The sequence below is a fragment of the Alosa pseudoharengus genome, unplaced genomic scaffold (genome assembly GCF_046254945.1).
Source record: "Alosa pseudoharengus isolate Yale_2024_CS ecotype anadromous, Long Island Sound unplaced genomic scaffold, YU_APseudo_1.1 YU_APseudo_1.1_scf_11, whole genome shotgun sequence".
Lineage (NCBI taxonomy): Eukaryota > Metazoa > Chordata > Actinopteri > Clupeiformes > Clupeidae > Alosa > Alosa pseudoharengus.
In genome coordinates this window covers 19,223,633-19,247,790 of record NW_027468576.1, presented here as the reverse complement: position 1 = coordinate 19,247,790, position 24,158 = coordinate 19,223,633, and the positions used below count along the sequence as shown (strand labels likewise).

Here is a 24,158-nt window from a genome sequence, read left to right as displayed (position 1 = left end):
TGCTATAAACAAGCAGTAGTCTATACCCACAATGCCTTTCGTCGAGAATTAACATGGCGGCTATAGTTGCTGTTTTGATCTGGGCCGTGGACATGAAAAACAAAAAAACATTCTGGGAAGATGGACAGCATGTAGCTGTTGTTTGAACAGAAATACAGCTTACATGAACGTAAGACATAATCTATATTAACTTCCCGTATAACTAACTAGAATTTGCTTTACGTTTAGTTTGGGAATAAGGAAATGAACAAGTTGGGTGCCTAGCCATCTTAGGCTAAGCAGATAGCAGGCTATTGAGGCTAACTAACAAACAAGACAGGCTAAGCTAAGTGCTACGTCCACTAACTGTAAGCAAACCCGTGAAGCAATGGAGCAATTGGTTATGCAAGCTTGTGTCAGGCTGTGTGCGGGTTGAAAAATCCTCGGAAATTACACCACATGATGGGGAACATAGACCATGCATATAATGTGATGAGTCGCATCATACATTTTCTTTGCAGCATTAAATGATCTCTCTGGATATTAACGTTAGCTAAATTAGCACGATATTGTGCCACCATAGCTTGAACTAAGCTAGTAAGAACAATTTTTTATTTGCTGAAGATATTGTTTCGTGTTACCAACCATCTCAACACGTTTTGATAATATTTGCGTACAATATTTGCATCTTTTGTTTGTGTGCTTTATACGTGACTGAGGTCATGCCTGGCAGCTAAAGCTTCGTAAACAGCTAACGTTAGCGTTATGGCTAACGTTACATGTCCAATGATAAATCCGTTCCTAAGTTAAGAGCTAGCCATAACATAGCATTTCTCTGCAAAACAATCACATTAACTTGGGACCTGTACATAACTGCTATTTGTTTAAGATGATGAGATCACATTGTGCTTTGCCTCTCACAAATGTTATAAGCTAATACGAATAACGATAGGGCGATTCCTGAATGGCCTACCTTGCATGGAGTTACATCAACATAACTGATGGCATTCGATATTAGGCGGTGTTGCGGGCAAGTGTGCTGTTACTTTACAGATAACACTTGGATTAGGGTGTACAGATGCTACAGTTTCCATTGACATATTTTGTTCCATATGCAAAGCACTTGTGTATTGCATAGTATATTGATCAACAACCCATACTGTACAATAATGCATTGCAAGTCACGTTGACGCGTTTCGATAGCATTAGCAAAGCAGCTATTCCAAGTATAATATAAAATGTACACGTGTTTCTCCATCTAGTTATTGAGCTCCCTCAATATAATGAAATATTCACCCCACTAAAGACAAAGTTAAGCCATAAATATTCATACCTTGTTCCTTGTCGAAGGTGAGAAAGAAATTGTATGCTCCAAGTCTCTCTCTTTCCAGGTTCAATCTCTCCTGTCCTCAGCCTGCTGGCGTTCCACAATACAGAACAGTTAATTTCTTCAGACACAGACAGATACTTGCATGATGGAGGAATCCAAAAGCCCATTAAAGTCTGTCAAGCCTTCACGTGGGGAGGCCAGAGGGGCGAAAGCTCCAGCATCCAAGACTCTTAAAGACACACAGTTGCTGAGGGATCCCACCAAAGGCCCCGGCCGCACTAAGGACAGTATCTCCAGGGCACGAGATGATCACAGAGACAGCCAGGGCACTCACAGCACTGGCAGGATGGCAGCTGGTAGTCCACAGGACCAAGGGAGAGGCAAGCCTCGCAGGCTGACCGGTAGGACCAGCTCAGGGGAGAGGGGGAAAGGGAAGGGAGGGTGTCAGCAGCAGCAGCAGACAGATGCGAGGCAGCCTGCCCATGACCGCAGGGCCCCGGGCTGGAACCGAAATCTCAAAGGTGCTGAGGGTCCTGGAGCAGCCAGTCCTGCCCCACACGAGGAAAAGGCACTGCAGGCCAAACATTCTATAATATTAGATCTGCCAGGTATGTATGTAACTGGTTGGCTGTTTGTTTCTGTTGTCCAATACTTGCTTATTTTGTTTTTTTCTGTTAGCCAACACTTAAAGTAAGTTTTGCAGTCTGCATCATTTCATGCAGCTTTTGCACACTCAAATTGTATTGCATTGCTGTATTTGCCAAATAAGAATGTGTAAATTGATTTATTTGCATGTATTCTGGTAGACAACAGAGGCTGATTAACTTAAATTTGCCACAGCTTGCCAGTAAATGGTTAAAACTCGGTAGTAGCATGATTTTTCTACATCTGGTACATTTGCTACATTCTTTTCTCTCAGGACATTATTGCAAGAGTAAACCTGCGTCTGTTTCAGATCTAGCTTTGTTTACTGTGTTCTGGTTCATGTTTACTTATTTTATGGCACGTAACACCACATTGTGAACTAGAAAGGCATTGGCATAACATGCTCACAATATATAGATCTGTGATGTAGTTTTTAAAAATATGACCTCTGCATTGATGACCCTGTACCCTCTTCCATTGGAGAAAGTTATGCTGAACCTTTAATCAGCCTTCATATGTTCTGATTCAGGGAGCCATTAGTGTCTGTCTGATGATGTGCGTCTAAGCAGCTCTGCTGTTTTGTGACCTGCAGATGATCGTATCTTGGCTCTGTGTGCACTGGGAAGCCGGGCTGAGGTGGGCGAGGGCAGCCTGACCTCTGAGCAGCAACTGGGGCTGAAGCAGGCAGAGGAGAGGCTGCGCCGAGACTACATCCATCGCCTGGTCAAGGTTAGGCATGGACACGCCACCAAGATGGAGCCTAGACGTTCTTCAAATATGGCATGACTACTATCAATGTTTTATTTTCTAAGTATAACATCTCTGATCACTAGTCATGTTTGCTCACTGTCTCTATATTATTCGATCGATATTCTAAGGGGGGATGGGGGCATTATGTAATTCTCAGTAGTGTAATGTGAGTGACCCAAGTTTCTGGCTAATTCAACAAGTCACTTGTTTGTAGGTGCCACTGCAGGTTTCTGCTTGGGTGGAGCTGTGAACGATCGCCGTTTGCATGTTAGTGGGTGTGTGCTCAGTTCCTCACGTCCCATTGGTTTCTCTGATGTTCCTGTGTTCTTCTGCAGCAGTCCCCGGAGTACCCCAACTTCCAGTACCTATGCAAGCTCTGCTCAGTTCATGTGGAGAACATCCAGGGCGCCCACAAACACATCAAAGAGAAGCGCCACAAGAAAAACATCATGGTGTGTCCAATTGTAGCTATAGCCATATTTACATTCAAGGGTTTGAGTCCCTTTGTTCTTCACAGATGTCCTGCACATTGTTACGGAAGTTATGGAAGCCTGCTGTTTTAAAAATATTTAATTGGTTGTTTTTTGCCTATTGGATTCCATTGTTAATTCAATTCTCTGATTTGACTTCAGTGTGAGCTCTAACTTTGGGCCTGAAATCCTGTGTGTGTGTGTGTGTTGTGCAGGAGAAACAGGAGGAGAATGAGCTGCGGGCTTTGCCGCCCCCCTCCCCCGCCCAGCTTAAGGCTGTGGACACGGCTGTGCAGGAGGCCGCCCGGCTGCATGGCATCTCCGAGGAGGACCTTCAGGAACGACAGACCATGGTCACCAGGATGGAGGCGGTCATCAAGGAGCACCTCCCAGGTTAAATAATAGTTTGGGTCTCCAACTAACAACCAGTCATGTATTGGTTGTCCTGAAAAGGAAGGGCTCAGAATACAACCTGCATTTGCATTATATTACATTATCATTTAGAGGAATATTTGATGGTGTGTAGATTTTATTTATTATATTTATTCACTACCTTGCATCTATTGTATGTTTCATTAATCATAAATGGATCATAAAAGGCTAACACTAAGTCATTTAGTAATTGTGATATGGCAGTTTTTAAGTGTTAAAAATATGGAAAGATAAATGTTTCAGATACATTTTTGCTGCTGGCTGAAGTGAGATTTATTTATTTATTTATTTATTTATTTTTTCCTTTCCCCCTCCTGTAGAATGCAATCTCCGCCTGTATGGTTCATGTCTGACACGTTTCGCCTTTAAAACCAGTGATGTCAACATTGATGTCACCTATCCATCCAGTGTAAGTCATTAACCCCCCCACACCCACCCCCCTACACAGACACACACAGACACAGACAGACACAGATTTTCAGCTTTCATTCAGCAAGCCACTTGCGTTGTCATATCCAGGTTTCCACAAGCCTGTCTACTTCTCAGAATTATACATCAGTGTAATAATCGGCTGATGGCAGCCTGCTCTATCCTGTTGAATAAGTGCTCACTAATGTCCTCTATGGTCCACAGATGACTCAACCAGAAGTGCTCATAAAAGTGCTGGAGATCCTTAAGAACAGCTGTAAGTAAAGCTCCATGTTACTTTGTCCTGTCTTTGTTGTATAGTAAACGAGGGTATGTCAGGACATGCCTTTTTGTTGCAAATTTTCATTTGAATAGATATTATGTAGCATTATTCCTTTGCTGACGAGACACTAATGAACGAGCTTTCTTTGGAAATGTAATTAGTTTCTTGTATCACTGAGGTTAGGACTGCTTATGAGAGAGGGGTTTTGTGGGGTTTTCGTTTCATTTTTTTAATTAACCTTTGTTTCACTTGGCTGGCTTAAGCCACTTTAAACTCCCTGTTTTTGCTTGCAGCCCAGTATGTTGAAGTGGAGTCTGACTTTCACGCCAAAGTTCCCGTGGTGTACTGCAAGGACGCCAGCAGGTTAGTGGAACTTCCTTGCTTGCTGTCTCATGACGAGCGCCTGACCCGTTGCCAAAGCACAGCATAATTTCCTGTGTGTAGTGATTCCAGGAAAGTCTTGCATGATTTAACGTGAAAGTGTTGCCATATCCCTCATTATTCCTCAGTGACGTTCTTGCCGTGTTTGTGTTCCTCACTGCAAACTACTCTGTGAAAGCCTCTTTAGAATGCTTTTTAGAACTGAACGCTTGCACAGTTGTATCTAATTCTCTCTCCCTCATTTTCTTTCTTTCTTTCTCTCTCTTTCTTTCTCTTTCTTTCTTTCTTTCTTTCTTTCTTTCTTTCTTTCTTTTTTGCTTTCTTTCTTTCTTTCTTTCTTTCTTTCTTTCTCTGTGCAGTGGGCTTATGTGTAAAGTCAGTGCAGGTAACGATGTTGCGTGCCTCACCACCAACCACCTGGCGGCGTTGGCGAGACTGGAGCCCAGGCTGGTGCCCCTGGTCCTGGCTTTCCGCTACTGGGCCAAAGTAAGCACCTCCCCTCAGCCGTCCAGGCAGTGTTGGCTGTTTATTCTGATCCTCAGTTGTACCTCAGCAGTGCACCAGAACAGAGAGTTCTCCACAACTCTGAGGCTGTGTGGGCCCTCATGTCTTTTACACCCACCCTGTCAGAGCCAGTGAAACACAAGATGTGTGTTTGGTTTTGTCTGTTTACCTCATTCTTTTCCTTCCCAGCTGGCCTCAAGTAGTGAAGTAATCTACAAGGCACATTGTTGTTTTCGGTTCCTGACATTTGGTGTGTGTGTGCGTGTGCGTGTGTGTGCGTGTGTGTGCGTGTGTGCGTGTGTGTGTGTGTGTGTGTGTGTGTGTGTGTGTGTGTGTGTGTGTGTGTGTGTGTGCGCGCGCGCATGTGTGTGTTTTGTCTCCAGCTGTGCCACATTGACTGCCAGGCGGAGGGTGGCATCCCGTCCTACTCCCTCGCCCTCATGGTCATCTTCTTCCTGCAGCAGCGCAAGGAGCCCATCCTGCCCGTCTATCTTGGCAACTGGGTGGGTACATATGCTGGTGACACATGACTCTATTTCATATTAAAGTGTGCCTCAGAAAGAGCTTTAGAGAGGCTTCTGCTGAAAAGCAATTAAAAACGATGAAAATGAAATTATGTTGAAATTAGGACATTCAATAATGACAGATTGATATTTAGGGGAAACATGAATGGTTGAGAAAAGTGTGATTGGAATGTGATAATTAAAAACACTATGTAAGAAAAATTAATCAAAGCAATTCAGAGCAGTCTAATTGAAATAAATATTAAAGTGTACAACTCTAATTAAAAGTTCTATTAAATAATAAAAACAAACTTGAAATTACAGTGTGTCTTTTGAGGATGAATTATTATTAGAAGCCAAGTCTCTTCTAGATGTAGAAAGACAGATTAAACAATTTTTTTAAACCACATAATCCTCTACAAAATCCTTGTCTCTCAGAATGTACGTATAGCCTCACTGATTGTTGCCATGGCTTTATACTTTTGCTTTTTGATAAAATCTAATTTCTTTAGTCAGCCAACAAGTTTCTTGTTGTTATACCTTTTGTTGCAGTTTTGACTCCAAGTAAACCTTTTAGTAGCTTGTTTTCTCATGTTCTTTCTGAACAAGACTCACTGCAAGATAAATTCACATTGGGCTGGTAAAGCACAGTCAATGCATGTTTTCTTGCATGTGTTTATAGAGCCTTCAGTTTCTTTTCTCTGTGGACGTGTGTTCTTAGTGACACTGATGTCCTCTCTTGTGTCTACTGTTGCCTTGTGTTCAGATCGAGGGCTTTGACGTGAAGCGCGTGGACGAGTACCACCTGACCGGGGTGAAGCTGGACATCTTTGTGGGCTGGGAGCTCCGGCCCCCCAGCAGTGGGGAGGGCCGCGGCGAGAACAAGGGCAAACCCGAGCCGAAGGCCCCGCCGCGCAGGAAGAGTGACGCCACAGAAGGCCTGGTGAGTTGGCGTCAACATGCCAGCCCCCAGAGTTGTGGAGAGGAGAAGCAAGAACCAATGCTTGAGTGTGTATGTGTACGTACAGTGTTTGACTGTGTGCTGCTGTCTCTCCTCATAGACACGTCTGACCCTTGACCTTGGGAAGGGCGTGTCCTTGGGTCAGCTGTGGCTGGAGCTGCTGCGCTTCTACACGCTGGAGTTCGCCCTGGAGGAACACATCATCAGCATCCGCCTGCACGAGCTGCTGCCCCGCGATGTCAAGAACTGGCCCCGCCGACGCCTCGCCATTGAGGGTGAGAGCCCTCACCATGTGCCCACACACACACACACACACACACACACACACACACACACACACACACTGTCCATTGAATACTCCATTTGTCCATTTTCGACTGTTTAATGGTGTAAAAGTCAAATAGTTTCATAGATAGTTTCATAGACGAGATGGTAAATGGACTGCATTTATAGCACTTTTCCATCCCTCCGAGCACTCAGAGCGCTTTACAGTGTAATGCTTCACATTCACCCAGTCACACACACACTCACACACTGATAGTGGAGGTTGCCATCCAAGGGAGCAGTTTTGAGGAGCAGTCGGGAGCAGTTTTAAGGTTAAGTGTCTTGATCAAGGACACTTTGACAGGTTTAGGAGGAGTTGGGCTTTCCGGTTGCTGGTCGACTCCTCTCCATTGCCACATACATACTTCTTCATAATCAACAAGATCATTCAGAATTTTTGCAGAGATACCTTTTGAACATTTTTCACTCTTGATTTATATGGATGTTTAATGTTTAACCCTATCCTCTCCCCCAGACCCTTTTGCCCTGAAGAGGAATGTGGCACGCAGCCTCAACAGCCAGATGGTGTTTGAGTACATCCAGGAGCGCTTCCGCGGCGCCTACCGCTACTTCGCCTGCCCCCAGAGTCGCAACCGCGAGCAGGGCCAGAGGCGGGCGGCCCGCAAGAGAGCCAGGCGCCGCCCCGACCCCGAGAGGGAGGCCTCCGAGGAGGGTGAGAGGGAGGGCAAGCGGGGAAAGAGCGCCGAAGCCAGGCGACATCGGACCACTGGTCAGGAGGGTCACAAGGTTGGAGGCGAAGAGGAAGAGCATGACAGCACAGAGAGAAAGTGCAGAAGGGATGAAGGTGACGACGAAGATGTTGATGAGGAAGATGAGGATGAGGAAGGCCTGAGTGCCGGACTTGCGGACTTGCTTTTGCACAAGAGGGAGAAAAAGGCGGCGAACAGGAGGCGGGAGGGCCGGGAGCCCCCCTCGGACCACGGCTCTCCCTCCCCTCAAAACGGCCTGCTGGACAGCGACGAGGAGGAGGAGGAGGACGTGGAGGAGGAAGAGGATGAGGAAGAGCAGGAGGAAATTGCCCCAGAGGACCTGCAGTATGTGTTCGACAAGATGATTTTCACTGGAGGAAAGGTAATGTTGGTTTAATGTTCTGTTTTCATCAGTAAAGTGCTCCTTCTAAGAAAGCATGGTGTGGTAGCAAGGCATTGAATCATGTCCAAATCACATATTTGTATACATTTCTGCCTTCTAAGATACCTTAATTTTGCAGAATTTTGAAGGCATTAAACTATATCCTTCATGCTGCCTTCAACGGCCAACATTCTATGGAATTATGTTGTCAGTTTACAACAGAAGTCAGCAATAAATAAAAGGAAGTCTGCTTTCAGTGTTGCTATCTCGGTAGACCATCCGTAAAAACAAAGGTTGGATGGTACCTTGATGCCTGCTACAGCAAGTGACTCATTAGACAGTTGAAAACAGCAAGATGGGCAGCATTCGGTCAGATCCAATGTGGCTTGGCCGTCCCAGAACCCTAGAGAGAGATCTATCTTTAAGGCTCTGGGCCGTCCACTTATGATCAGATTGCACAAGACACATTTTCAAACCAAATGTAAACTTGCCCATTGTGTCAAATAATAGTGAGCATTCTATAGAATCGCACTCCCATAGAATTTCAAGTGTAGTGTCATAGGCAACGGGCATTACAAAATCAGTCTCTCTTGTTGGCAACAAAACCTCTTTGTAGTTAAGATACAGAGCTGGATTAATCGCTATCCCTCTCTTCATTGTCAACATGGCACATTCACGACGTTACCGCAATCGATCCTCCAAGGTGAATTCAGGCTAGGGAAACTTGTAAATGTAGTTTGTATGTGTTTGATCATTCATAAAGATGGTTCTTCTCCTATCCCTTTCCTCTCTTCTGTACAGCCCCCCACCGTGGTCTGCAGCATCTGCAAGAGGGACGGCCATCTGAAGGATGAGTGTCCTGAGGACTTTAAGAAAATCGAGCTGATGCCACTGCCCCCCATGAGCGAGCGCTTCCGCGAGATCCTTGATGGCCTCTGCAGGCTCTGCTACCGTAAGAGACAACACACACACACACACACACACACTATGCACCATATCCTAGATACATTCATCTTATGACTGGACTTATATCCCTTAATAGAATGTCCTTTTCTCCTGAAAATACCTTTGTTATTCATCAAATTGTGGCTTAGATGGCTGTGTAATACTGAGTTAATCAGCATTGTGTGTGTGTGTGTGTGTGTGTGTGTGTGTGTGTGTGTGTGTGTGTGTGTGTGTGTGTGTGTGTGTGTGTGTGTGTGTGTGTGTGTGTGTGTGTGTGTGTGTGTGTGTGTGTGTGTGTGTGTGTGTGTGTGTGTGTGTGTGTGTGTGTGTGTGTGTGTGTGTGTGTGTGTGTGTGTGTGTGTGTGTGTGCGCAGATGAATTATCCCCTACTCCACTGGAACAGCAGAAGAGAGAGCAGATTCTGGGTAGTCTGGAGAGGTTCATACGAAAGGAGTATAACGGTAGGCGCTAAGGAAACTCTTTATCACTGCACTGACCTGAAGTGTTGGAGTAACTGTGCTGTCAACCTGCCTTGCCACCCTGTTGTTTTAACGTGCATAAAGCACTGTCCTAGATCAGTATGATAACAAGCAGGTGTGTCCATTTCCAGATAAGGCCCAGCTCTGCCTTTTTGGCTCTTCCAAGAATGGCTTTGGCTTCCGTGACAGTGACCTGGACATCTGCATGACACTGGAAGGTCATGACACAGCAGAGGTATGTGGCTGCCATCTGTCTTCATGCCTATTGCTTCTACTCTCTATAACACTCACTCTCTCACTCACACACACACACACACACACACACACACACACACACACACACACTCACAACACACTATGTCTATTTTAGTTTGTACAAAAACCTTTTACATTGATTCCTGTACTACAGTGTTTTGTTAGTTCTGTATGCATGTACATGTATGCCTGATCGGTGCGTCTAACTATGAGATTTATATATCTGCTCACTGTCCAGAAACTGAACTGTAAGGAGATCATTGAGGGGCTTGCAAAGGTACTCAAAAAACACACAGGTAAGTATCTTGACGCCCCTCTGTCTTTCCTCGGCGATACATCATTTACTCCTGTACAATCTGGAAGTGAGCTGTTTTTACAAGAGCCCCCTCCCCCTCTGAATGTGCCCTTTTTAGGTCTGAGGAACATCCTGCCTATAACGACCGCTAAAGTGCCTATTGTGAAATTTGAACATCGTCAGAGTCTTCTAGAAGGAGACATCAGCCTTTATAATACCCTGGTAAGATATAATACCGTTGTGGGTGTGTTATGATATTCTTTCTTTCTGTTGTATGGGTTTCAGATATAAACAATGTTAAAAATATACACACCTCGTTATATACACTTCTAAAAAAGTAAATAGTCATTTATACATTTTTAGTAAAACGTGAACTGATAAAAAGTTTCATGTACAGTGAAATCTATAAAGAATTTGGTTACATTCTTTGCCATCTGTTCCACAGGCCCAGCATAACACCAGAATGTTGGCCACTTATGCTGCCATTGACCCTCGTGTGCAATATCTGGGATACACAATGAAAGTGTTTGCCAAGGTTTGCATCTCTATTAATTCTCAGAATACTACTCCTGGACTGGCCTAGCCTTGTTTGTTCTTAGCTTGTGTAGTTCCAGCAAATATGAATGGGCGGTGGTAGCGTAGTTTTTAAGGAGCTGGGCTAGCATGCAGTAGCTAGAAAAGTTGTGGGTTCAATTCCTGGCATCCACCGTTGTGCCCTTGAGCAAGGCACTTAACCCTGAGTTGCAAGGACAATGGCCCTTGTAATATAATTGACATATGTAAGTTGCCTTGGTCAAAAAGCATCTGCTACATTAATAAATGTAAATCTAATGAATGTGTAGAATAGCCTGTATTTGAGTTATTTGAGTTTTCTTGAAGTCCTGGATGACCCTAATAATGACAAGTCCGTATTGTGTGTCCTTCAGCGTTGTGACATTGGTGACGCGTCACGCGGCAGTCTCTCGTCCTACGCGTACATCCTGATGGTGCTGTACTTCCTGCAGCAGAGGCAGCCACCCGTCATCCCCGTCCTCCAGGAGGTAAGATCCTAAACCCCGCCCAGCCCAGCCCAGCCCAGCCCAGCACACCTCTGTTATAACACAGCACAGCCCAGCCCAGCACACCCCTGTTATAACCCAGCCCAGCACATCTCTGTAATAACACAGCACAGCTCAGCCCAGCCCAGCACACCTCTGTAATAACACAGCACAGCCCAGCCCAGCACACCCCTGTTATAACCCAGCACAGCTCAGCCCAGCCCAGCCCAGCACACCTCTGTAATAACACAGCACAGCCCAGCCCAGCACACCCCTGTTATAACCCAGCCCAGCACACCTCTGTAATAACACAGCACAGCCCAGCCCAGCCCAGCACACCTCTGTAATAACACAGCACAGCCCAGCCCAGCACACCTCTGTAATAACACAGCACAGCACAGCCCAGCACACCTCTGTAATAACACAGCACAGCCCAACCCAGCACACCCCTGTTATAACCCAGCCCAGCCTAACCCAGCACACCTCTGTAATAACACAGCACAGCCCAACCCAGTGCACCTCTGTAATAACACAGCACAGCCCAACACAGCACACTTCTGTAATAACACAGCACAGCCCATAACCCAGCCCAGCCCAACCCAGCACACCTCTGTTATAGCCCAGCAGAACCCAACCCAGCACACCTTTGTTATAACACAGCACACTTCTGTTATCCCCTCTTTCATAAGAAAGAGCTTAAACCCTCATGTCTCTCAACTCCTTTTCAGATATATGACGGTAGAGAGATTCCTCAGAGGATGGTTGATGGTTGGAATGCATACTTCTTTGATGACCTTGATGAATTGGTATGATCTATTTCCTGCCCACACATTTTTTTTCAGACCTTTCATACAGTACAGGCTTATTACTCATACAAAGCTCCTGTACGTGTTGCACGGTGCACCGATACTACAAAAGTATCACAAATCCCTGTCACGATGCCTAATTTTATTAGTATTGATACTTTTGAGAATGACCGTGTTCTTTTGAAGTAACATGCGTGTGCACAAGGCATGCTTCTAGCGCCTCCTCTCCTAACCTGTGGCTGTGCGTCTTTTCTCCTCTCACACACGTAAGCGCAGCTGTCGTGCTATAAACATCGAGAGATGGCTGCTAGTTCAAGTGATGCTATGGTAACACATCATAATAGGCTAATATCAAGTTGATTTGCTCACTTCCATCTCTCAAGTTTGTGTTGCTAACCTACCTAAGCTGTGGGATTTTGGTCATTTAGGTCTACTATTTGGGTTCAATGTAATTTAGAAATAGGCTAAGCAACCATGGCAAACTTTTACATCTGAAGAGAGATCCTTGCTAACTATCCCGCTAGCTCAGGTAACGTTTGACAATAGTGCTCGCTAAAATCATTAATGAACATTGCAAGACACTTATCTCTTCTATGATCCCAGAAATCTTCAACTTGTACATTTTTTTAAACATTTATTTTATCTAATGACATACAAAACATAATTAATTACATCCACATATCCTTATGCGCTATGTGCAACTTTTATTCACTAACGTTAGACTAAAACCGTGAGACAAGGTCAATTACTCTCACGTATCTCTTAAAGTGACAGTCACTCAATTACACCTACACATCACCAGTGTGCACTCAATTAGACTTACACACCATATTAAAGATATGCCTAAGTGTAATAGTTTAAAAATAGTTATATTTTTAGAATAGTTTTCAAATTGCTAAATATATTTACTAGTAATTATGCAGAATATATGAAATATGACATAAGCCATCATTTTCCATGTGTGTTTGTGTGGAGAGAGTCAAGCAGAATCTGGGATGGCCACTGGTGTGAATGATCACACTGCAGTATATTCAATATTACTGATGATGATGTCAAGGTGGTGGGGCCCCCAAATCAAATACATTTTTTAATAAGTATCGAAGAAGATCGTAATTCTCGCAATCGCAGAAGATCGCAATTCTTGACTTGGTATCGGTATCGAAACATCCCCCACCCCCACATACCCACTCTTCCACATGCTATCCCGCTGAACACCTCTTATTATTATATTTGAGAGATTTGAATGTTATGAATGGCACTAAGAAGTAAAATCAACCAAAGATCTTGAGTTGTGATAGAAGTAATGGTGACTATCGGGCATTCTCATTGCGTCGTTAATTGATGTTGTTGTTTACTTTCCTGCGGCCCCGTGCAGCGGCGCCGCATGCCAGAGCTGCAGCAGAACCGTGAGTCGGTGGGCGAGCTGTGGCTCGGCCTGCTGCGCTTCTACACCGAGGAGTTTGACTTTAAGGAGCACGTCATTAGCATCCGCCAGCACAGCCGCCTCACCACCTTCGAGAAGCAGTGGACCTCCAAATGCATCGCCATCGAAGGTGGGTGACCTAACCCGAGATTTCACACTTTCACTAGTGTTTGCATCATAGACAGATAAGAAATTAAAGGGGAAGGAGAGGATGGATGTGGTTTTTGTTTTGCACATTCAGCCAGCAGTAATTATCAGTAGGAGATGCGTAAGTAAACTAAGCACAGTAAAAGTGATTGCCTTTAACTGACCCCTATGTTGCTTAGTATTTTAGACTGAGTATGAGAGAGACATACCTTTTGGAAATGGTCAAGTAGTGACAATGTGAAATCTCTAATCCCCACAGATCCCTTTGACTTGAATCATAACCTTGGTGCAGGGGTCTCTCGCAAAAGTAAGTATCAAATGGAAAACACTGGCATCTAATACTACATTTTGTCTGAAATGTGATAGATAGATATCTTTTATTGACACACAACAATGTTGGTGGTATTGTTGTTACAGGATTTAGCTCAATCCAGTGAATAAATAATAAAACAAAAATTATAAATAAATGAATAAATAAATAAATAATGATGTTGAAAAAAAATCTTTTCAGTTTAGTTGTGTTCAATAGTCTTATTGCTGAAGGGTAGAAGCTGTTTTTGAAACGTGTGGTGTCAGTCCTTATGGATCTGTAACGTGATCCATCCATTTGTGGCTGGCCAAATTTTTAATTGTTTTTCCGTCACCGTCCTCTTCCTCAGTGACCAACTTCATCATGAAGGCCTTCATAAATGGCAGAAAGCTTTTTGGCACCCCCTTCTACCCCCAGCCTGGCCTTGAACCGGTAGGCACTTGTCACACACACACACACGCACACACACACACACACACACACACACACAAACTCTCAATCAAATATACTCACAGACATTGTTTTATGCATGTTTACACAAAATCCCAACTTTCAAAAGAGTTTGTGTTCCCTCGTATGCTTGAAGTTGTATTTCATCCATTGACTATCTGAGCTGTATGCATGAACCAGACCATAATAAGTCATGAACATGTGAGGCTAGAATCTAACCATCCCTCCCTCTCTCCTCAGGATTACTTCTTTGACTCTAAGGTGCTAACGGATGGAGAGCTGGCTCCCAACGACCGCTGCTGCCGCATCTGTGGCAAGATTGGACACTACATGAAGGACTGTCCGAAAAGACGCAGGTCAGTCATCGCTGCCGACTGTAACCTGTCTTAACCCAGCATCGAAACATTTGGGTTTCAGTTACCCTTGTTCCGTTGAGTGTTTTGGAGTTTTGTTTTTAATTGCTGATTTAGCTAGTTTGCAGATGAGGATCCCTTAATAAATTCTATTAATGTTTTTGTGTGTGTGTGTGTGTGTGTGTGTGTGTGTGTGTGTGTGTGCCTGTGTGCTTGTTCCTCTTCCTCTCGTCAGAATGAAGAAGAAGGAGAACGAGAAGGACGAGGATGTGAAGGAGGAAGAGCCTCGTGAGCGGCGCTGCTTCCTGTGCGGCGACATGGGCCACGTGCGGCGCGACTGCCCCGAGAACCGACACCTCCGCCAGAGGGCCTCGGCTGGACCAGGTGACCGCTCGACCAATCACACAGCTCTCTCAGACATACTGTGAACCCACCAATCACGCTCACCAATCATGGTGTTAACTTTGCTAACCTACTAAATACTGCTGGAAATTATATCCTTGAATTGACCCCTAAAGTTACTTACTAGTTAGGTTCCTGGTTGAAGTGTATCTTAAAAGCTTCAGAGAATAGAGGTGGCAGGTTAAGCTCTAAAATGTGGAAGTTAACAAACGTTAGTCCCTCAGAAGAAAACAAATCTCCAATGTGTTAAGCATAGAGGACTATTCAAGTGAATGGGGAGACATACATAAGGCAGGTCATAGGACATAAAAAGTACATCAGGCAAATCTGTGTTTGAATCTGAATTGAACGATATAAATAACCCCCAATCGCTAAAATAAGGCTAAAGAGGATAAACATGCGGTTAATTACTTACAGTACAGGAAGGGGCGGGATATTGCAGACAACTGCAATGTTGATGTTACAAACTAACCCCATACATTTCTATGGAGGATTCTTTGAGTGCTCATTAGAAAGTGTCTGGTAATGCCTTTTCATTGTTGTTGTAGAGCCATGAAACCAGCAGAGGGCAGTGTAATCTTATTGTTTATTTTTGTCATGTTGACGCTTGTCTCTTCTTTCCCCAGTCCCTCATATGGTTCGCTCTATGGTGAGCTCCCAGTCTATCCCCATCCCTCAGAGTGGCATGGCCCAGGAGAGAGTGGGCCGTACAAGGCAGCCTTCAGAATGTGTAAGCTGAACTCTTTTATTTCTCACTTGCCATGTCTGTTATCAGGGACTCAACAGGGCTTAATACTGATTTGGTGACATGTAGCTATAACCACAAGGCACACCGAGAACAGCAGTTGTTACCTTATGTTGTTTATATAATAGATTCCTTGCTAGAATTCTCTAGGTATGTAGAGAAGCTGTTCTTTTAAGTACTGCAGTTGTTTAGTTGATACTGTAGATCTAGATATAGAAACATCTTCTGACATGTAAAACCTATCCCCTTTTAAGATTAGTTCTCTTTCAGTCGACCTTAACCAATGGGAAGTAATCCTTGCATGACGTCATCTATCTGAACCAATCTCCAATCACTTGTTTTAGGGATTTGTTTCTCGAACCTTACACAATATAATGGCGCACTGTGATAAGCTAGTCCTCTTTTCAATCTTTATCGTTCTTGAGCATCTAACCATCTCTCTCCCGTGTGTACTGCTGCTTAAGGCAGGGCATCCTCTCCCTCTTCACCCGTGTGCTCGTCTGGTCTCGGGAGAGGAGCTACCAGAGAATCTGTTCAACCTTTGCGATGAAGTGATGTCTCACTTCGTCCTCAGATAACGAACAGGAAGGGGAAATAGCCGTCCCCCCCCCACCCCTCACAGGGGGAGGAAGCAGCAGCCTCTGGCCTCAGTGCTGACGACAGCTCCAGGGCTTGCACTACCTCTGGGAGTTTCATGGCATGCTGCACCGTGCCACTGCAATGCTATGCCAAAGATCCTTTAGAACACAAGATAAAGCAGATCAGACTTCTACAATGGGATGGAATTGTACACAGTTCCTGTCTCCTAAAAAGGTGTGGTGCTGGCAAACCCTACGTCATAAGGGAACAGTAAGAACCCATCTGTGAATCATCTCGCTTTATCAACCGCCTCTGGCTATGCGTTCTGTGGCCTACTCCACAGTGCACAGTGCAGGGTTACTCAGAATTCTCGTCGCTCTGCGATGCGGATGCATTATTCCTCCCTGCCCTGTGTTGAGGAGGACGTAGCTGCCTACCTCACCCCACAGGGCCCATGAACCACTGGAAGGACCAGACTGCCAACGAAACCAAGCCATGTCAGGGCTCTCCTGGCAGAGAAGTCATACATTTGGGGCAATCTTGCCAGGCCACGCACACTGTGGTTCTCCTGGCCGGTGAGATCCTCCACTTCCAGGATGTCTCTTTGGCCGAGGGATCTCAGGGCTCTTAGAGAGATACAAGGCTACACAGAAGGGCCATGCGGCTCCACAGTCACTGCTCCCCTGCAGAGCTCTCCTGCCTTGCAGACGCCAGCGACTGTGTCTGTCATGACCACAGCTCAGACCATAGCTCAGAGATCGATGATGTCATGCAGGGATGACCTCCTATTGGTTAACGCCTCGTGCTCTTCAGTCAACCATTATGTTCATAGGTTATATTCATAACAATGTTTTTATACCTGCTTATGTACCTGCTCACTCTCCACTCTCTAACCCTGTCACTGTCTCTCTCTCTCTCTCTCTTTCTCCCTCTCTCTCCCTCCCTCCCTCCCTTCTCCTCCCCACCTAGTCTGACCCACGCCAGACACCTCCATACTCCCCCCAGCCCACCCCCCAGTTCAGCCAGGCCTCCTCGCAGGCTGCCGGCTCCCCGCAGTCCGCACAGAGCAAAGGCCCCTTGGGCCCCACCGCAGCTAAACAGTCCCCCCACGGCCCCCAGGTGCAGCTCCCCCTCTTCCCCCCCGGCTTCCCTCACTCCCACCCAGGGTCCTATCACGTGGGCCTGCAGGCCCTGGGGCTCCTGCAGCAGCAGCACTCTCAGCAGGTGCAGCAGGCCCAGGCACAGGCCCAGGCCCAGGCGGGCCACCACCCAGCTGTGTCCATGACCTCCACCTCCTGGCCCATCCACGGGCCTGTGATCCAGGGCTCCCCCAGCGGGTCCAGCCCCTCCCCGCCGGGTCTCAAGTTCCCCCTGCGGCCCGGCAACCCTGGTGCTGCTAGTGGGGTAGCTGGAGGAGGAGGTTGTGTTGGTGGTGTTGGTGTTATTGGTGGTGGTGGTAGTGGCAGCTCCTCGGGCAATCCCTCCCCGATGAACCTGAATGACCCTAGCATCATCTTCGCTCAACCGGCTGGCAGGCCGCTGGGCATGAGCGGCTCGGGCCGGGACGGGCTCCCCTGGCACAACCATCTCAACCCGGGGGCACTGGTGGGAAACGGCACATTGGGAAAGTCAGGTACACACTGGGGGTGCACGTGTGTTTGTGTGTGTGTGTGTGTGTGTGTATGTGTAGTTGGATTTAGTTTTAATGATTTATTTGTTTATTTTTTAATTTATTTTTATCAGTTTTAAAATAAGTGGGCTAACACATTTTGTGCTAATACATGTTCTTCTCTATTCAGCGTCTTTGAGTATCCTGCTACTTTTGTTATGCTCTGCATCATAAGGAGTGTGTGTGTGTGTGTGTGTGTGTGTGTGTGTGTGTGTGTGTGTGTGTGTGTGTGTGTGTGTGTGTGTGTGTGTGTTCAGGTAAGTGTCACATGGGATATGGTGACACTTTGAACTTGGTGCTAGTACATCTAGGGTGCGATCAGAGGGTTTTTTCAAATTGGGACATTGTGTGTGCGAGGTCGCAGCAGGCGAAACAAAAAGTGAGGCGCCAAGTCCGCTTAAGCAGTGTTCAAAATGCTTCCTGCCAATACAAAACATTAGGAAAAGATACCTCTCACTGCAACAACAGCGTCCTGTCTGATCATGCCCTAACTCATTTTAAAAAAGTATTTCATCTTGAGCAATAAGACAATAAAACACTTCTGCATGAGTTTTATTATATATTGTTTGTTTGGTTTGGTTGTTTTAGTCGTCTTTGAGTTGTAGTAACCCACGTGCTGTCTCTCCACCTCTGCAGATGCAGGCTATCCGGGTCAGTTTGGTAACGTGAGCCAGGGCTCGCGCACGTGGGAGCATGGCAATGCGCCTCACTACACACACTCGCCCTCCTGGCCATACCGCATGCCCCAGAACTTCCTGTCGCAGGGCAATGGGGGCTTTCCGCCCGGCAAGGCCTTCCTCTCCCAGGGTGAGTCCCATCCTATTGTTATTCACACAGTCACATTGTCAATGTCAGTTTATTTATAGAGCACATTTGCAACAGCAGTTGACCAAAGTGCTATACATTTGTATACAAAGTGCTAGAGAGTAACAAGTTATACTTACATTTAATAATTTAGGAGAACATTTTATTTAATGTGACTATTAGTAAAGATTGTTTACATATTTTGTCCGTATATACGTCCTAGTGGTCTAAATCCACAATCTTGGCATAGTAGGTTTAGCACCATGCTCTTATAGTTGAAACCAGAGGTATAGAGTTGAGAGTTGTCACATTTTCAAGCAGATGTTCGGTATTTACAGTTATTCCTTGTTGTGCGGTACTTGAGTAGACTTGGGGCCTAATTTAAATAGTGTGCAAAATGCTAAGTCAGGTATGGAGTCAAGGGTCTTGTGTATGTACTAAAGCTATAGTGTGGTGTATGTGTGGGAGAGCCTTTAGTTTGCCCACTGATGTTTGTGCTCTGGGTCTTGGATCATGGTATTAAATTAGGAAAAAGATTTTTGCCAGTCGTTTAAATAAGGCCCCTTACATTGATGGAAACCATTACATTTTCGCCTCTGATCCAATCAGAAATGAATAAATAGTTTGACCGGACCTAACTGTATACTGTAATAGCTTGTTTGCATCGTCTTGCCATTAGAATGTTAAAGCTGATGTTCTGTTCTGTTTGTTTCCAGGTCCTGTTGTGGCCAATCAACATGTTCACCTGCTTCAACATGGGAGGCATCACAATCTCAATTTCATCCAGCAGAAGAAATGAAGCTGACTGAATTTTGATTTCTTTTTTAATTAGAGAAGTACTGCCCCAAGAAAGAGAGAGAGAAAAAACAAACAAAAAAACAAAAATCAAGTATGAATTTGCATTATTTGGTCACAGGACTTTTTAAATAACGGATTTTATCATTTTTGTACAGTTTTTACATTTTATTTCTTTCTCTGTCTCATCACATTGATTTGTGATACAAATGTCAAATATTTTAACACCCTCGTTTTTGCAGGGGGTCTAAAAGTGTTTTTATTTTATGTGTAAAGTAAGGACTACAAATGTATTCTCTTTATTTTTGGTAGCTGTATTCATATTTTGCTTGCATATGGACAAAATGGCTTTGAATAGAAATTTGTTTTAAAAACAAGCATACCACCTGATGAGAATTATGTAGTGCCATAAAACCCTAATAGTAAAGAAAAAGGAGGAAAAAAAGGATAAACTGAGAAAACACCCCAAAAAAATTAAAGAAAAAGCAAACCATGTTGTTGTGTTTCGTATTCAGTACCAGTCAGATATTAGGCATTTTATAGCCTCAAGGTTTGTTTGTATAAGAACATGCAGAAAAACCAAACTATGTATTTTAGACTTGTTGAGCGAGTACAGAGGTCCTTTAATAATGATTATGAAAACGTACTGCACCAAGCAAACCATGTTGTGTTTGTATTCAGTACCAATCAGATATTAGGCATTTTAAAGCATTAGGTTTGTTTATATAAAAACATGCATAAAAGCCTATGTAGTTTAGACTTGTTGAGTGAGTACAGAGATCGATTGTGAAAACATACCGCACCAAGTCATTGTCTCAGACACTATATCATGTGCACACTTGGTGGTGGTGGTGCTAAAATCAAGCTCTGCCCTAAGGACATGGGAGGGGGGGGTGTCGGGAAGTTTACAACAAATAGTAATGTGGACTTGTCCAAGGAGAGAAAATGTGTTGTAGAATTTGGTTGATGTTTAAACCTGCAAGAGGATGAAGATTGAACTGTGTTTCACAGTTACACACACACACCGGGGAACACATTCTTGCTCTCTCTCTCTCTCACACACAAATTCGATGTTCAAACAGTTCAGACAATTGTTGTCTTGAATTGTTTGAAACACTGAAAGAGTAACCAAGAGGAGATTGAGCAAGATTGAGGAGAGGAGATGAACAATTTAATGCTCACAAAGAGTTACATGACTATAAGGGATAAAGGAGCTGCAGGAGTAGGCCATAGAGAACATGGGAAATGGGATTTTTGGTGGCAACACCATGCACTACATCTAGTTTTGCTTGTTTTTGTGACCTTTAGTCAGTGGAAGAAGATTTACCCTTAGCTGTACTGAAAAACCAAGAAGATGCTCAGTTCATGACCTATAGCACAATGACATTTACCATCGCTATATTCATGTCTGGAGAGCAAAAATGTTGTACCGTCAGGAAATCAGCAGCCGAAACAACATTTTTTTTTTTTATTCATTTATTATTCCTTGCCAATTGGTAGAACACAATATCAAATGTCTTATTTAAAATGTTACATATATGATAACACAAAATGCAAAAAGCCTACAATATTTAAATATTTAAGTGCATTACTGATACATTTTGTTTTTCAAAATTAAGGATAACTGCTGGTAGAAAAACACCATAGAAAGTGCATTTTTGTATATATTAAGAGCTAGAATCATCATGACAAAATATATATATTGATTTCTTAAAAATTGGAATGTTTTCACACTCACTCTTCATAACATGCTAGTGAGCCCAAATGTTGAATTCTTACAATGGCTTATTTTAATGCTTTGGTCAAATAATATCATTAACAGGATATCTGAGGTATTGTAGGCCTTGCCAAAACCTACATCTATTCTAACACATCTGTGCCAGTTGTTTGGTCTAGGTCATCCAGGTCTTTTTTCTTCCTTGTCAGAATGATTTACAAAGTGCTGGTGCAAGTAGTCCTAAGTGGCCTACTCCGATCATTTATTCTTTCTCGTCCACTTTTAGTGGTTGAGCAGCCTACATGCAAACAGGATAGACGCGCCGCTGTACCCCAAAACCTTCTATCCGTAGCACATCCCCCATCGAGTTCAAGAGCTCCGTGGTGGAGATATAGGAACCCAGGACCTCTGGTTGGAACAGAATCGGGCAGGACCGTCTCAGCTGGGCCAGAAGCATGCCATCCGGGTGTCTCCTCAACAAATTCCTCAGGCGAACTTTGAGGTTAGACTGTAGTACATTTTCAGGTGGTGCTGAGATCAAAGGCAAGAAATAACCCTGAGTTTTAGCTTAGGTCTAGCTACGTGTGTCCTGAGTAAGAACTGTAAATATATATGCTACTTCTACTAAGATAATATAATCTAAAATTATGTAACCAAAATATGAGGGCTATCCCTGCCCTAAAAGTTGTCAAGTACGTGCACGTAGGCCTACCTACCTCTTGCGGGCTGAGGTGGCATGTGAGCCACTACTGCATCCCGGTAGGACTTGCTGTCTGGCGCACCATTAGTTTTCCCCGTCATGTCTACTCAAAGAACAGAAGACCCAGTCAGGCTACAAACATGTTCTATCACCATCTGTCAATCAGGCTACATTATATTTTCAGTTTAACAATATATCTAATAGATTGTATAATTAAGTGGCTGTATACCCACCTGTAGATTTGACGCCTAGACTAACTTAAATAAAAAGTACGCAGTTGCAAACGTTTTCCAAATACAATTGAAGGCCTATTGCTTCCAATTTTTTTAATTCAGTTGCCAGGAGACTTGGTAGTTGACGTTACTGGTTAGCAATAAAGTGGTCAACAAAGTGATGTTAATACACATCAGATCTGTTGCTTTCTGTTTCATTTTTTCAGAAAAGAGTGTTATAAACTTCCTTGTTATGTGTTTGTAGGGGCGCGGCGTAGTAACCACTGGTAGCAAACACGTCACTCTTCGTCAAACTACAGGTCTGTAGTTTAACCAGCAGATGGCGCAGAAGTACTGCAACTAGTCATAATACAACTGCTCATTCTGAGTGCCCACTGTTCACCATGTGATCATCATCTAATACAGGCCTACACAGTTATAGGGAAAATACATTCAGGAATAAATATCTTGAAAGACACATTCAAAATGGCAGCATCCAAATATAGGCTAATTCAATAGGTTACTGAGCATATATACTGTGGCCAAAGGGTAAGGCTGAAGTTTACTATGGCATCTGTCATAAAACATTTCACTGAAATATTGAGTTGGTAATAGCACCATCCAATGGACCATTTAAATTGAAGCCTGCAGTTGCCCACAATTGGTGATGTTTAATGGGATGTGACTATTTACACTTACATTTAGTCATTTAGCTAATGCTTTGTTATATCCAAAGTGACTTACAAAAAAGGGGGAAACAATTAAGGTACAGTGCAACAAGGACATGTTAGTGCAGCAATAAGTAGGCTACTACTCGCATCAAGTGACAGTTCTAGAAGGGGGATAGTCTAGTGGTAAGTGCTAGATTTAACATCCAGTTGTTGGTAGGGCTAGGAGAGGAGGTAGGCTACTCTCTTAAGAGCTCTGGGTGGGGGGGGGGGGGTCAGATAGAGAGGGACTCAGGGGCTCAGGTAGGAACTTGTAGTGCATCCCACCAACGCGGAACAAAAAACGAGAAGTTTGGATTGCCCTGAGTGTACTGGTGGTGGAGCCAGACGTTCATTAATTTTTCTGTGATTCATAGACTGTGAGCCACTAAATATGTGGCTATTCAAGTGTCTGTGTCCCTTGGTCCATATAATTCACCATGCAGCAGGCCTATAGCTATACGCACATGCAGATCTAACGTATTGAAACGACTACTGTGGTTTCTTTTGTTTCCACTGAACATTCTTAATTGGTGCACACTGTGGGCAGTTTTTTTTGTTCATGCACTTGCTGCACAGAAATATGCACATTGCCATTATAAAGATGAAGAGCTTTATTTTTGTTGGTGGAAAAATCAGTTTTTATGGTGAGTTGTCATGTGAAATTTAGCCCAAACTTTTAATTTATTTGGTGACAGAAATAGTACCTTTTGCCACAACATTATATAGAAGAATGAACAGCATACCACTAACTGGAGATAGGAATCTTCCAGCAAATCTGAAACTGAAAAATGTTTGCAAGATAATGTGTGTATTGGAATTTGCAGGAATGATGGACATGTATGATTATACAAGTAAGATAAGGTAAAGTAAGATAGAAGGATTGCAAATCTTCCTGAACATCATACATCTTGTCAGCATTGTCAGTCTCACATAGCTTTCTCAAAGACAGCGCCATACCAGCTGTTTGTCTGAGCACTTGTTTGCAATTTACAAATGCCAGCGCACATTCTAGCTCCCTCCTCCAGCCTGCGTTGTGAGCACGTACAAGGAGGGTGTTATCAGAACATCACAGCAGCTCCTCAGTGTGAGGTAAGTCTGCAGCCACCCAGCATGCACAATCCCCACAAATAGACCCACTTTTTCGCATGACGGGTCAGAGGAGAGCATATTGGGGGACCACAGCCAGGCTAAAAATACACACGCCTGTGGGCCAGTTTGAGTGCGCCCTCGGCCTGAGCCTCCCACACATGCACTCCATGGCTT

General features: G+C 44.2%; 1 protein-coding gene and 1 long non-coding RNA gene across 3 annotated transcripts; one reads left to right on the top strand and one right to left on the bottom strand.

Moving 5' to 3' along the window:
- Nucleotides 1-39: 39 nt before the first annotated feature.
- tut4 (terminal uridylyl transferase 4) lies at nt 40-20,060 on the top strand. 2 transcript variants are annotated; one of them, XM_076278262.1, is made up of 30 exons: nt 40-169; nt 1,371-1,917; nt 2,547-2,683; nt 3,040-3,156; nt 3,390-3,567; nt 3,927-4,015; nt 4,240-4,291; nt 4,591-4,660; nt 5,038-5,164; nt 5,566-5,685; nt 6,452-6,628; nt 6,747-6,921; nt 7,446-8,062; nt 8,864-9,014; nt 9,382-9,468; nt 9,618-9,721; nt 9,980-10,037; nt 10,155-10,258; nt 10,482-10,571; nt 10,963-11,076; nt 11,802-11,879; nt 13,255-13,432; nt 13,709-13,756; nt 14,109-14,191; nt 14,450-14,565; nt 14,798-14,946; nt 15,591-15,694; nt 17,258-17,921; nt 18,594-18,764; nt 19,478-20,060. In XM_076278262.1, exons 2-30 carry the CDS (start codon nt 1,452-1,454, stop codon nt 19,558-19,560), a joined length of 4,707 nt encoding a protein of 1,568 aa, XP_076134377.1. In that variant the 5' UTR covers nt 40-169; nt 1,371-1,451; the 3' UTR covers nt 19,561-20,060. The 2 variants fall into 2 exon arrangements, with proteins under 2 accessions (XP_076134377.1, XP_076134376.1); XM_076278261.1 differs by having other exon boundaries at nt 2,547-2,734.
- A 964-nt stretch (nt 20,061-21,024) lies between these two features.
- Nucleotides 21,025-22,447, bottom strand: LOC143115169 (uncharacterized). Its single transcript, XR_012985063.1, has 3 exons — nt 22,207-22,447; nt 21,990-22,076; nt 21,025-21,804 (listed from the first exon to the last, which is right to left on the bottom strand). It is a non-coding gene; the product is annotated as an uncharacterized LOC143115169 (long non-coding RNA).
- Nucleotides 22,448-24,158: the final 1,711 nt, after the last annotated feature.

What these genes read in the sequence shown, in the direction of transcription:
- tut4 (XM_076278261.1), top strand. Translation starts at nt 1,452, where the DNA reads ATGATGGAGGAATCCAAAAGCCCATTAAAGTCTGTCAAGCCTTCACGT. An exon ending in ATGTCACCTATCCATCCAGT is followed by an intron (nt 4,016 to 4,239) that starts GTAAGTCATTAA and finishes TATGGTCCACAG; the next exon opens with ATGACTCAACCAGAAGTGCT. An exon ending in TCAGCCTTTATAATACCCTG is followed by an intron (nt 10,259 to 10,481) that starts GTAAGATATAAT and finishes TCTGTTCCACAG; the next exon opens with GCCCAGCATAACACCAGAAT.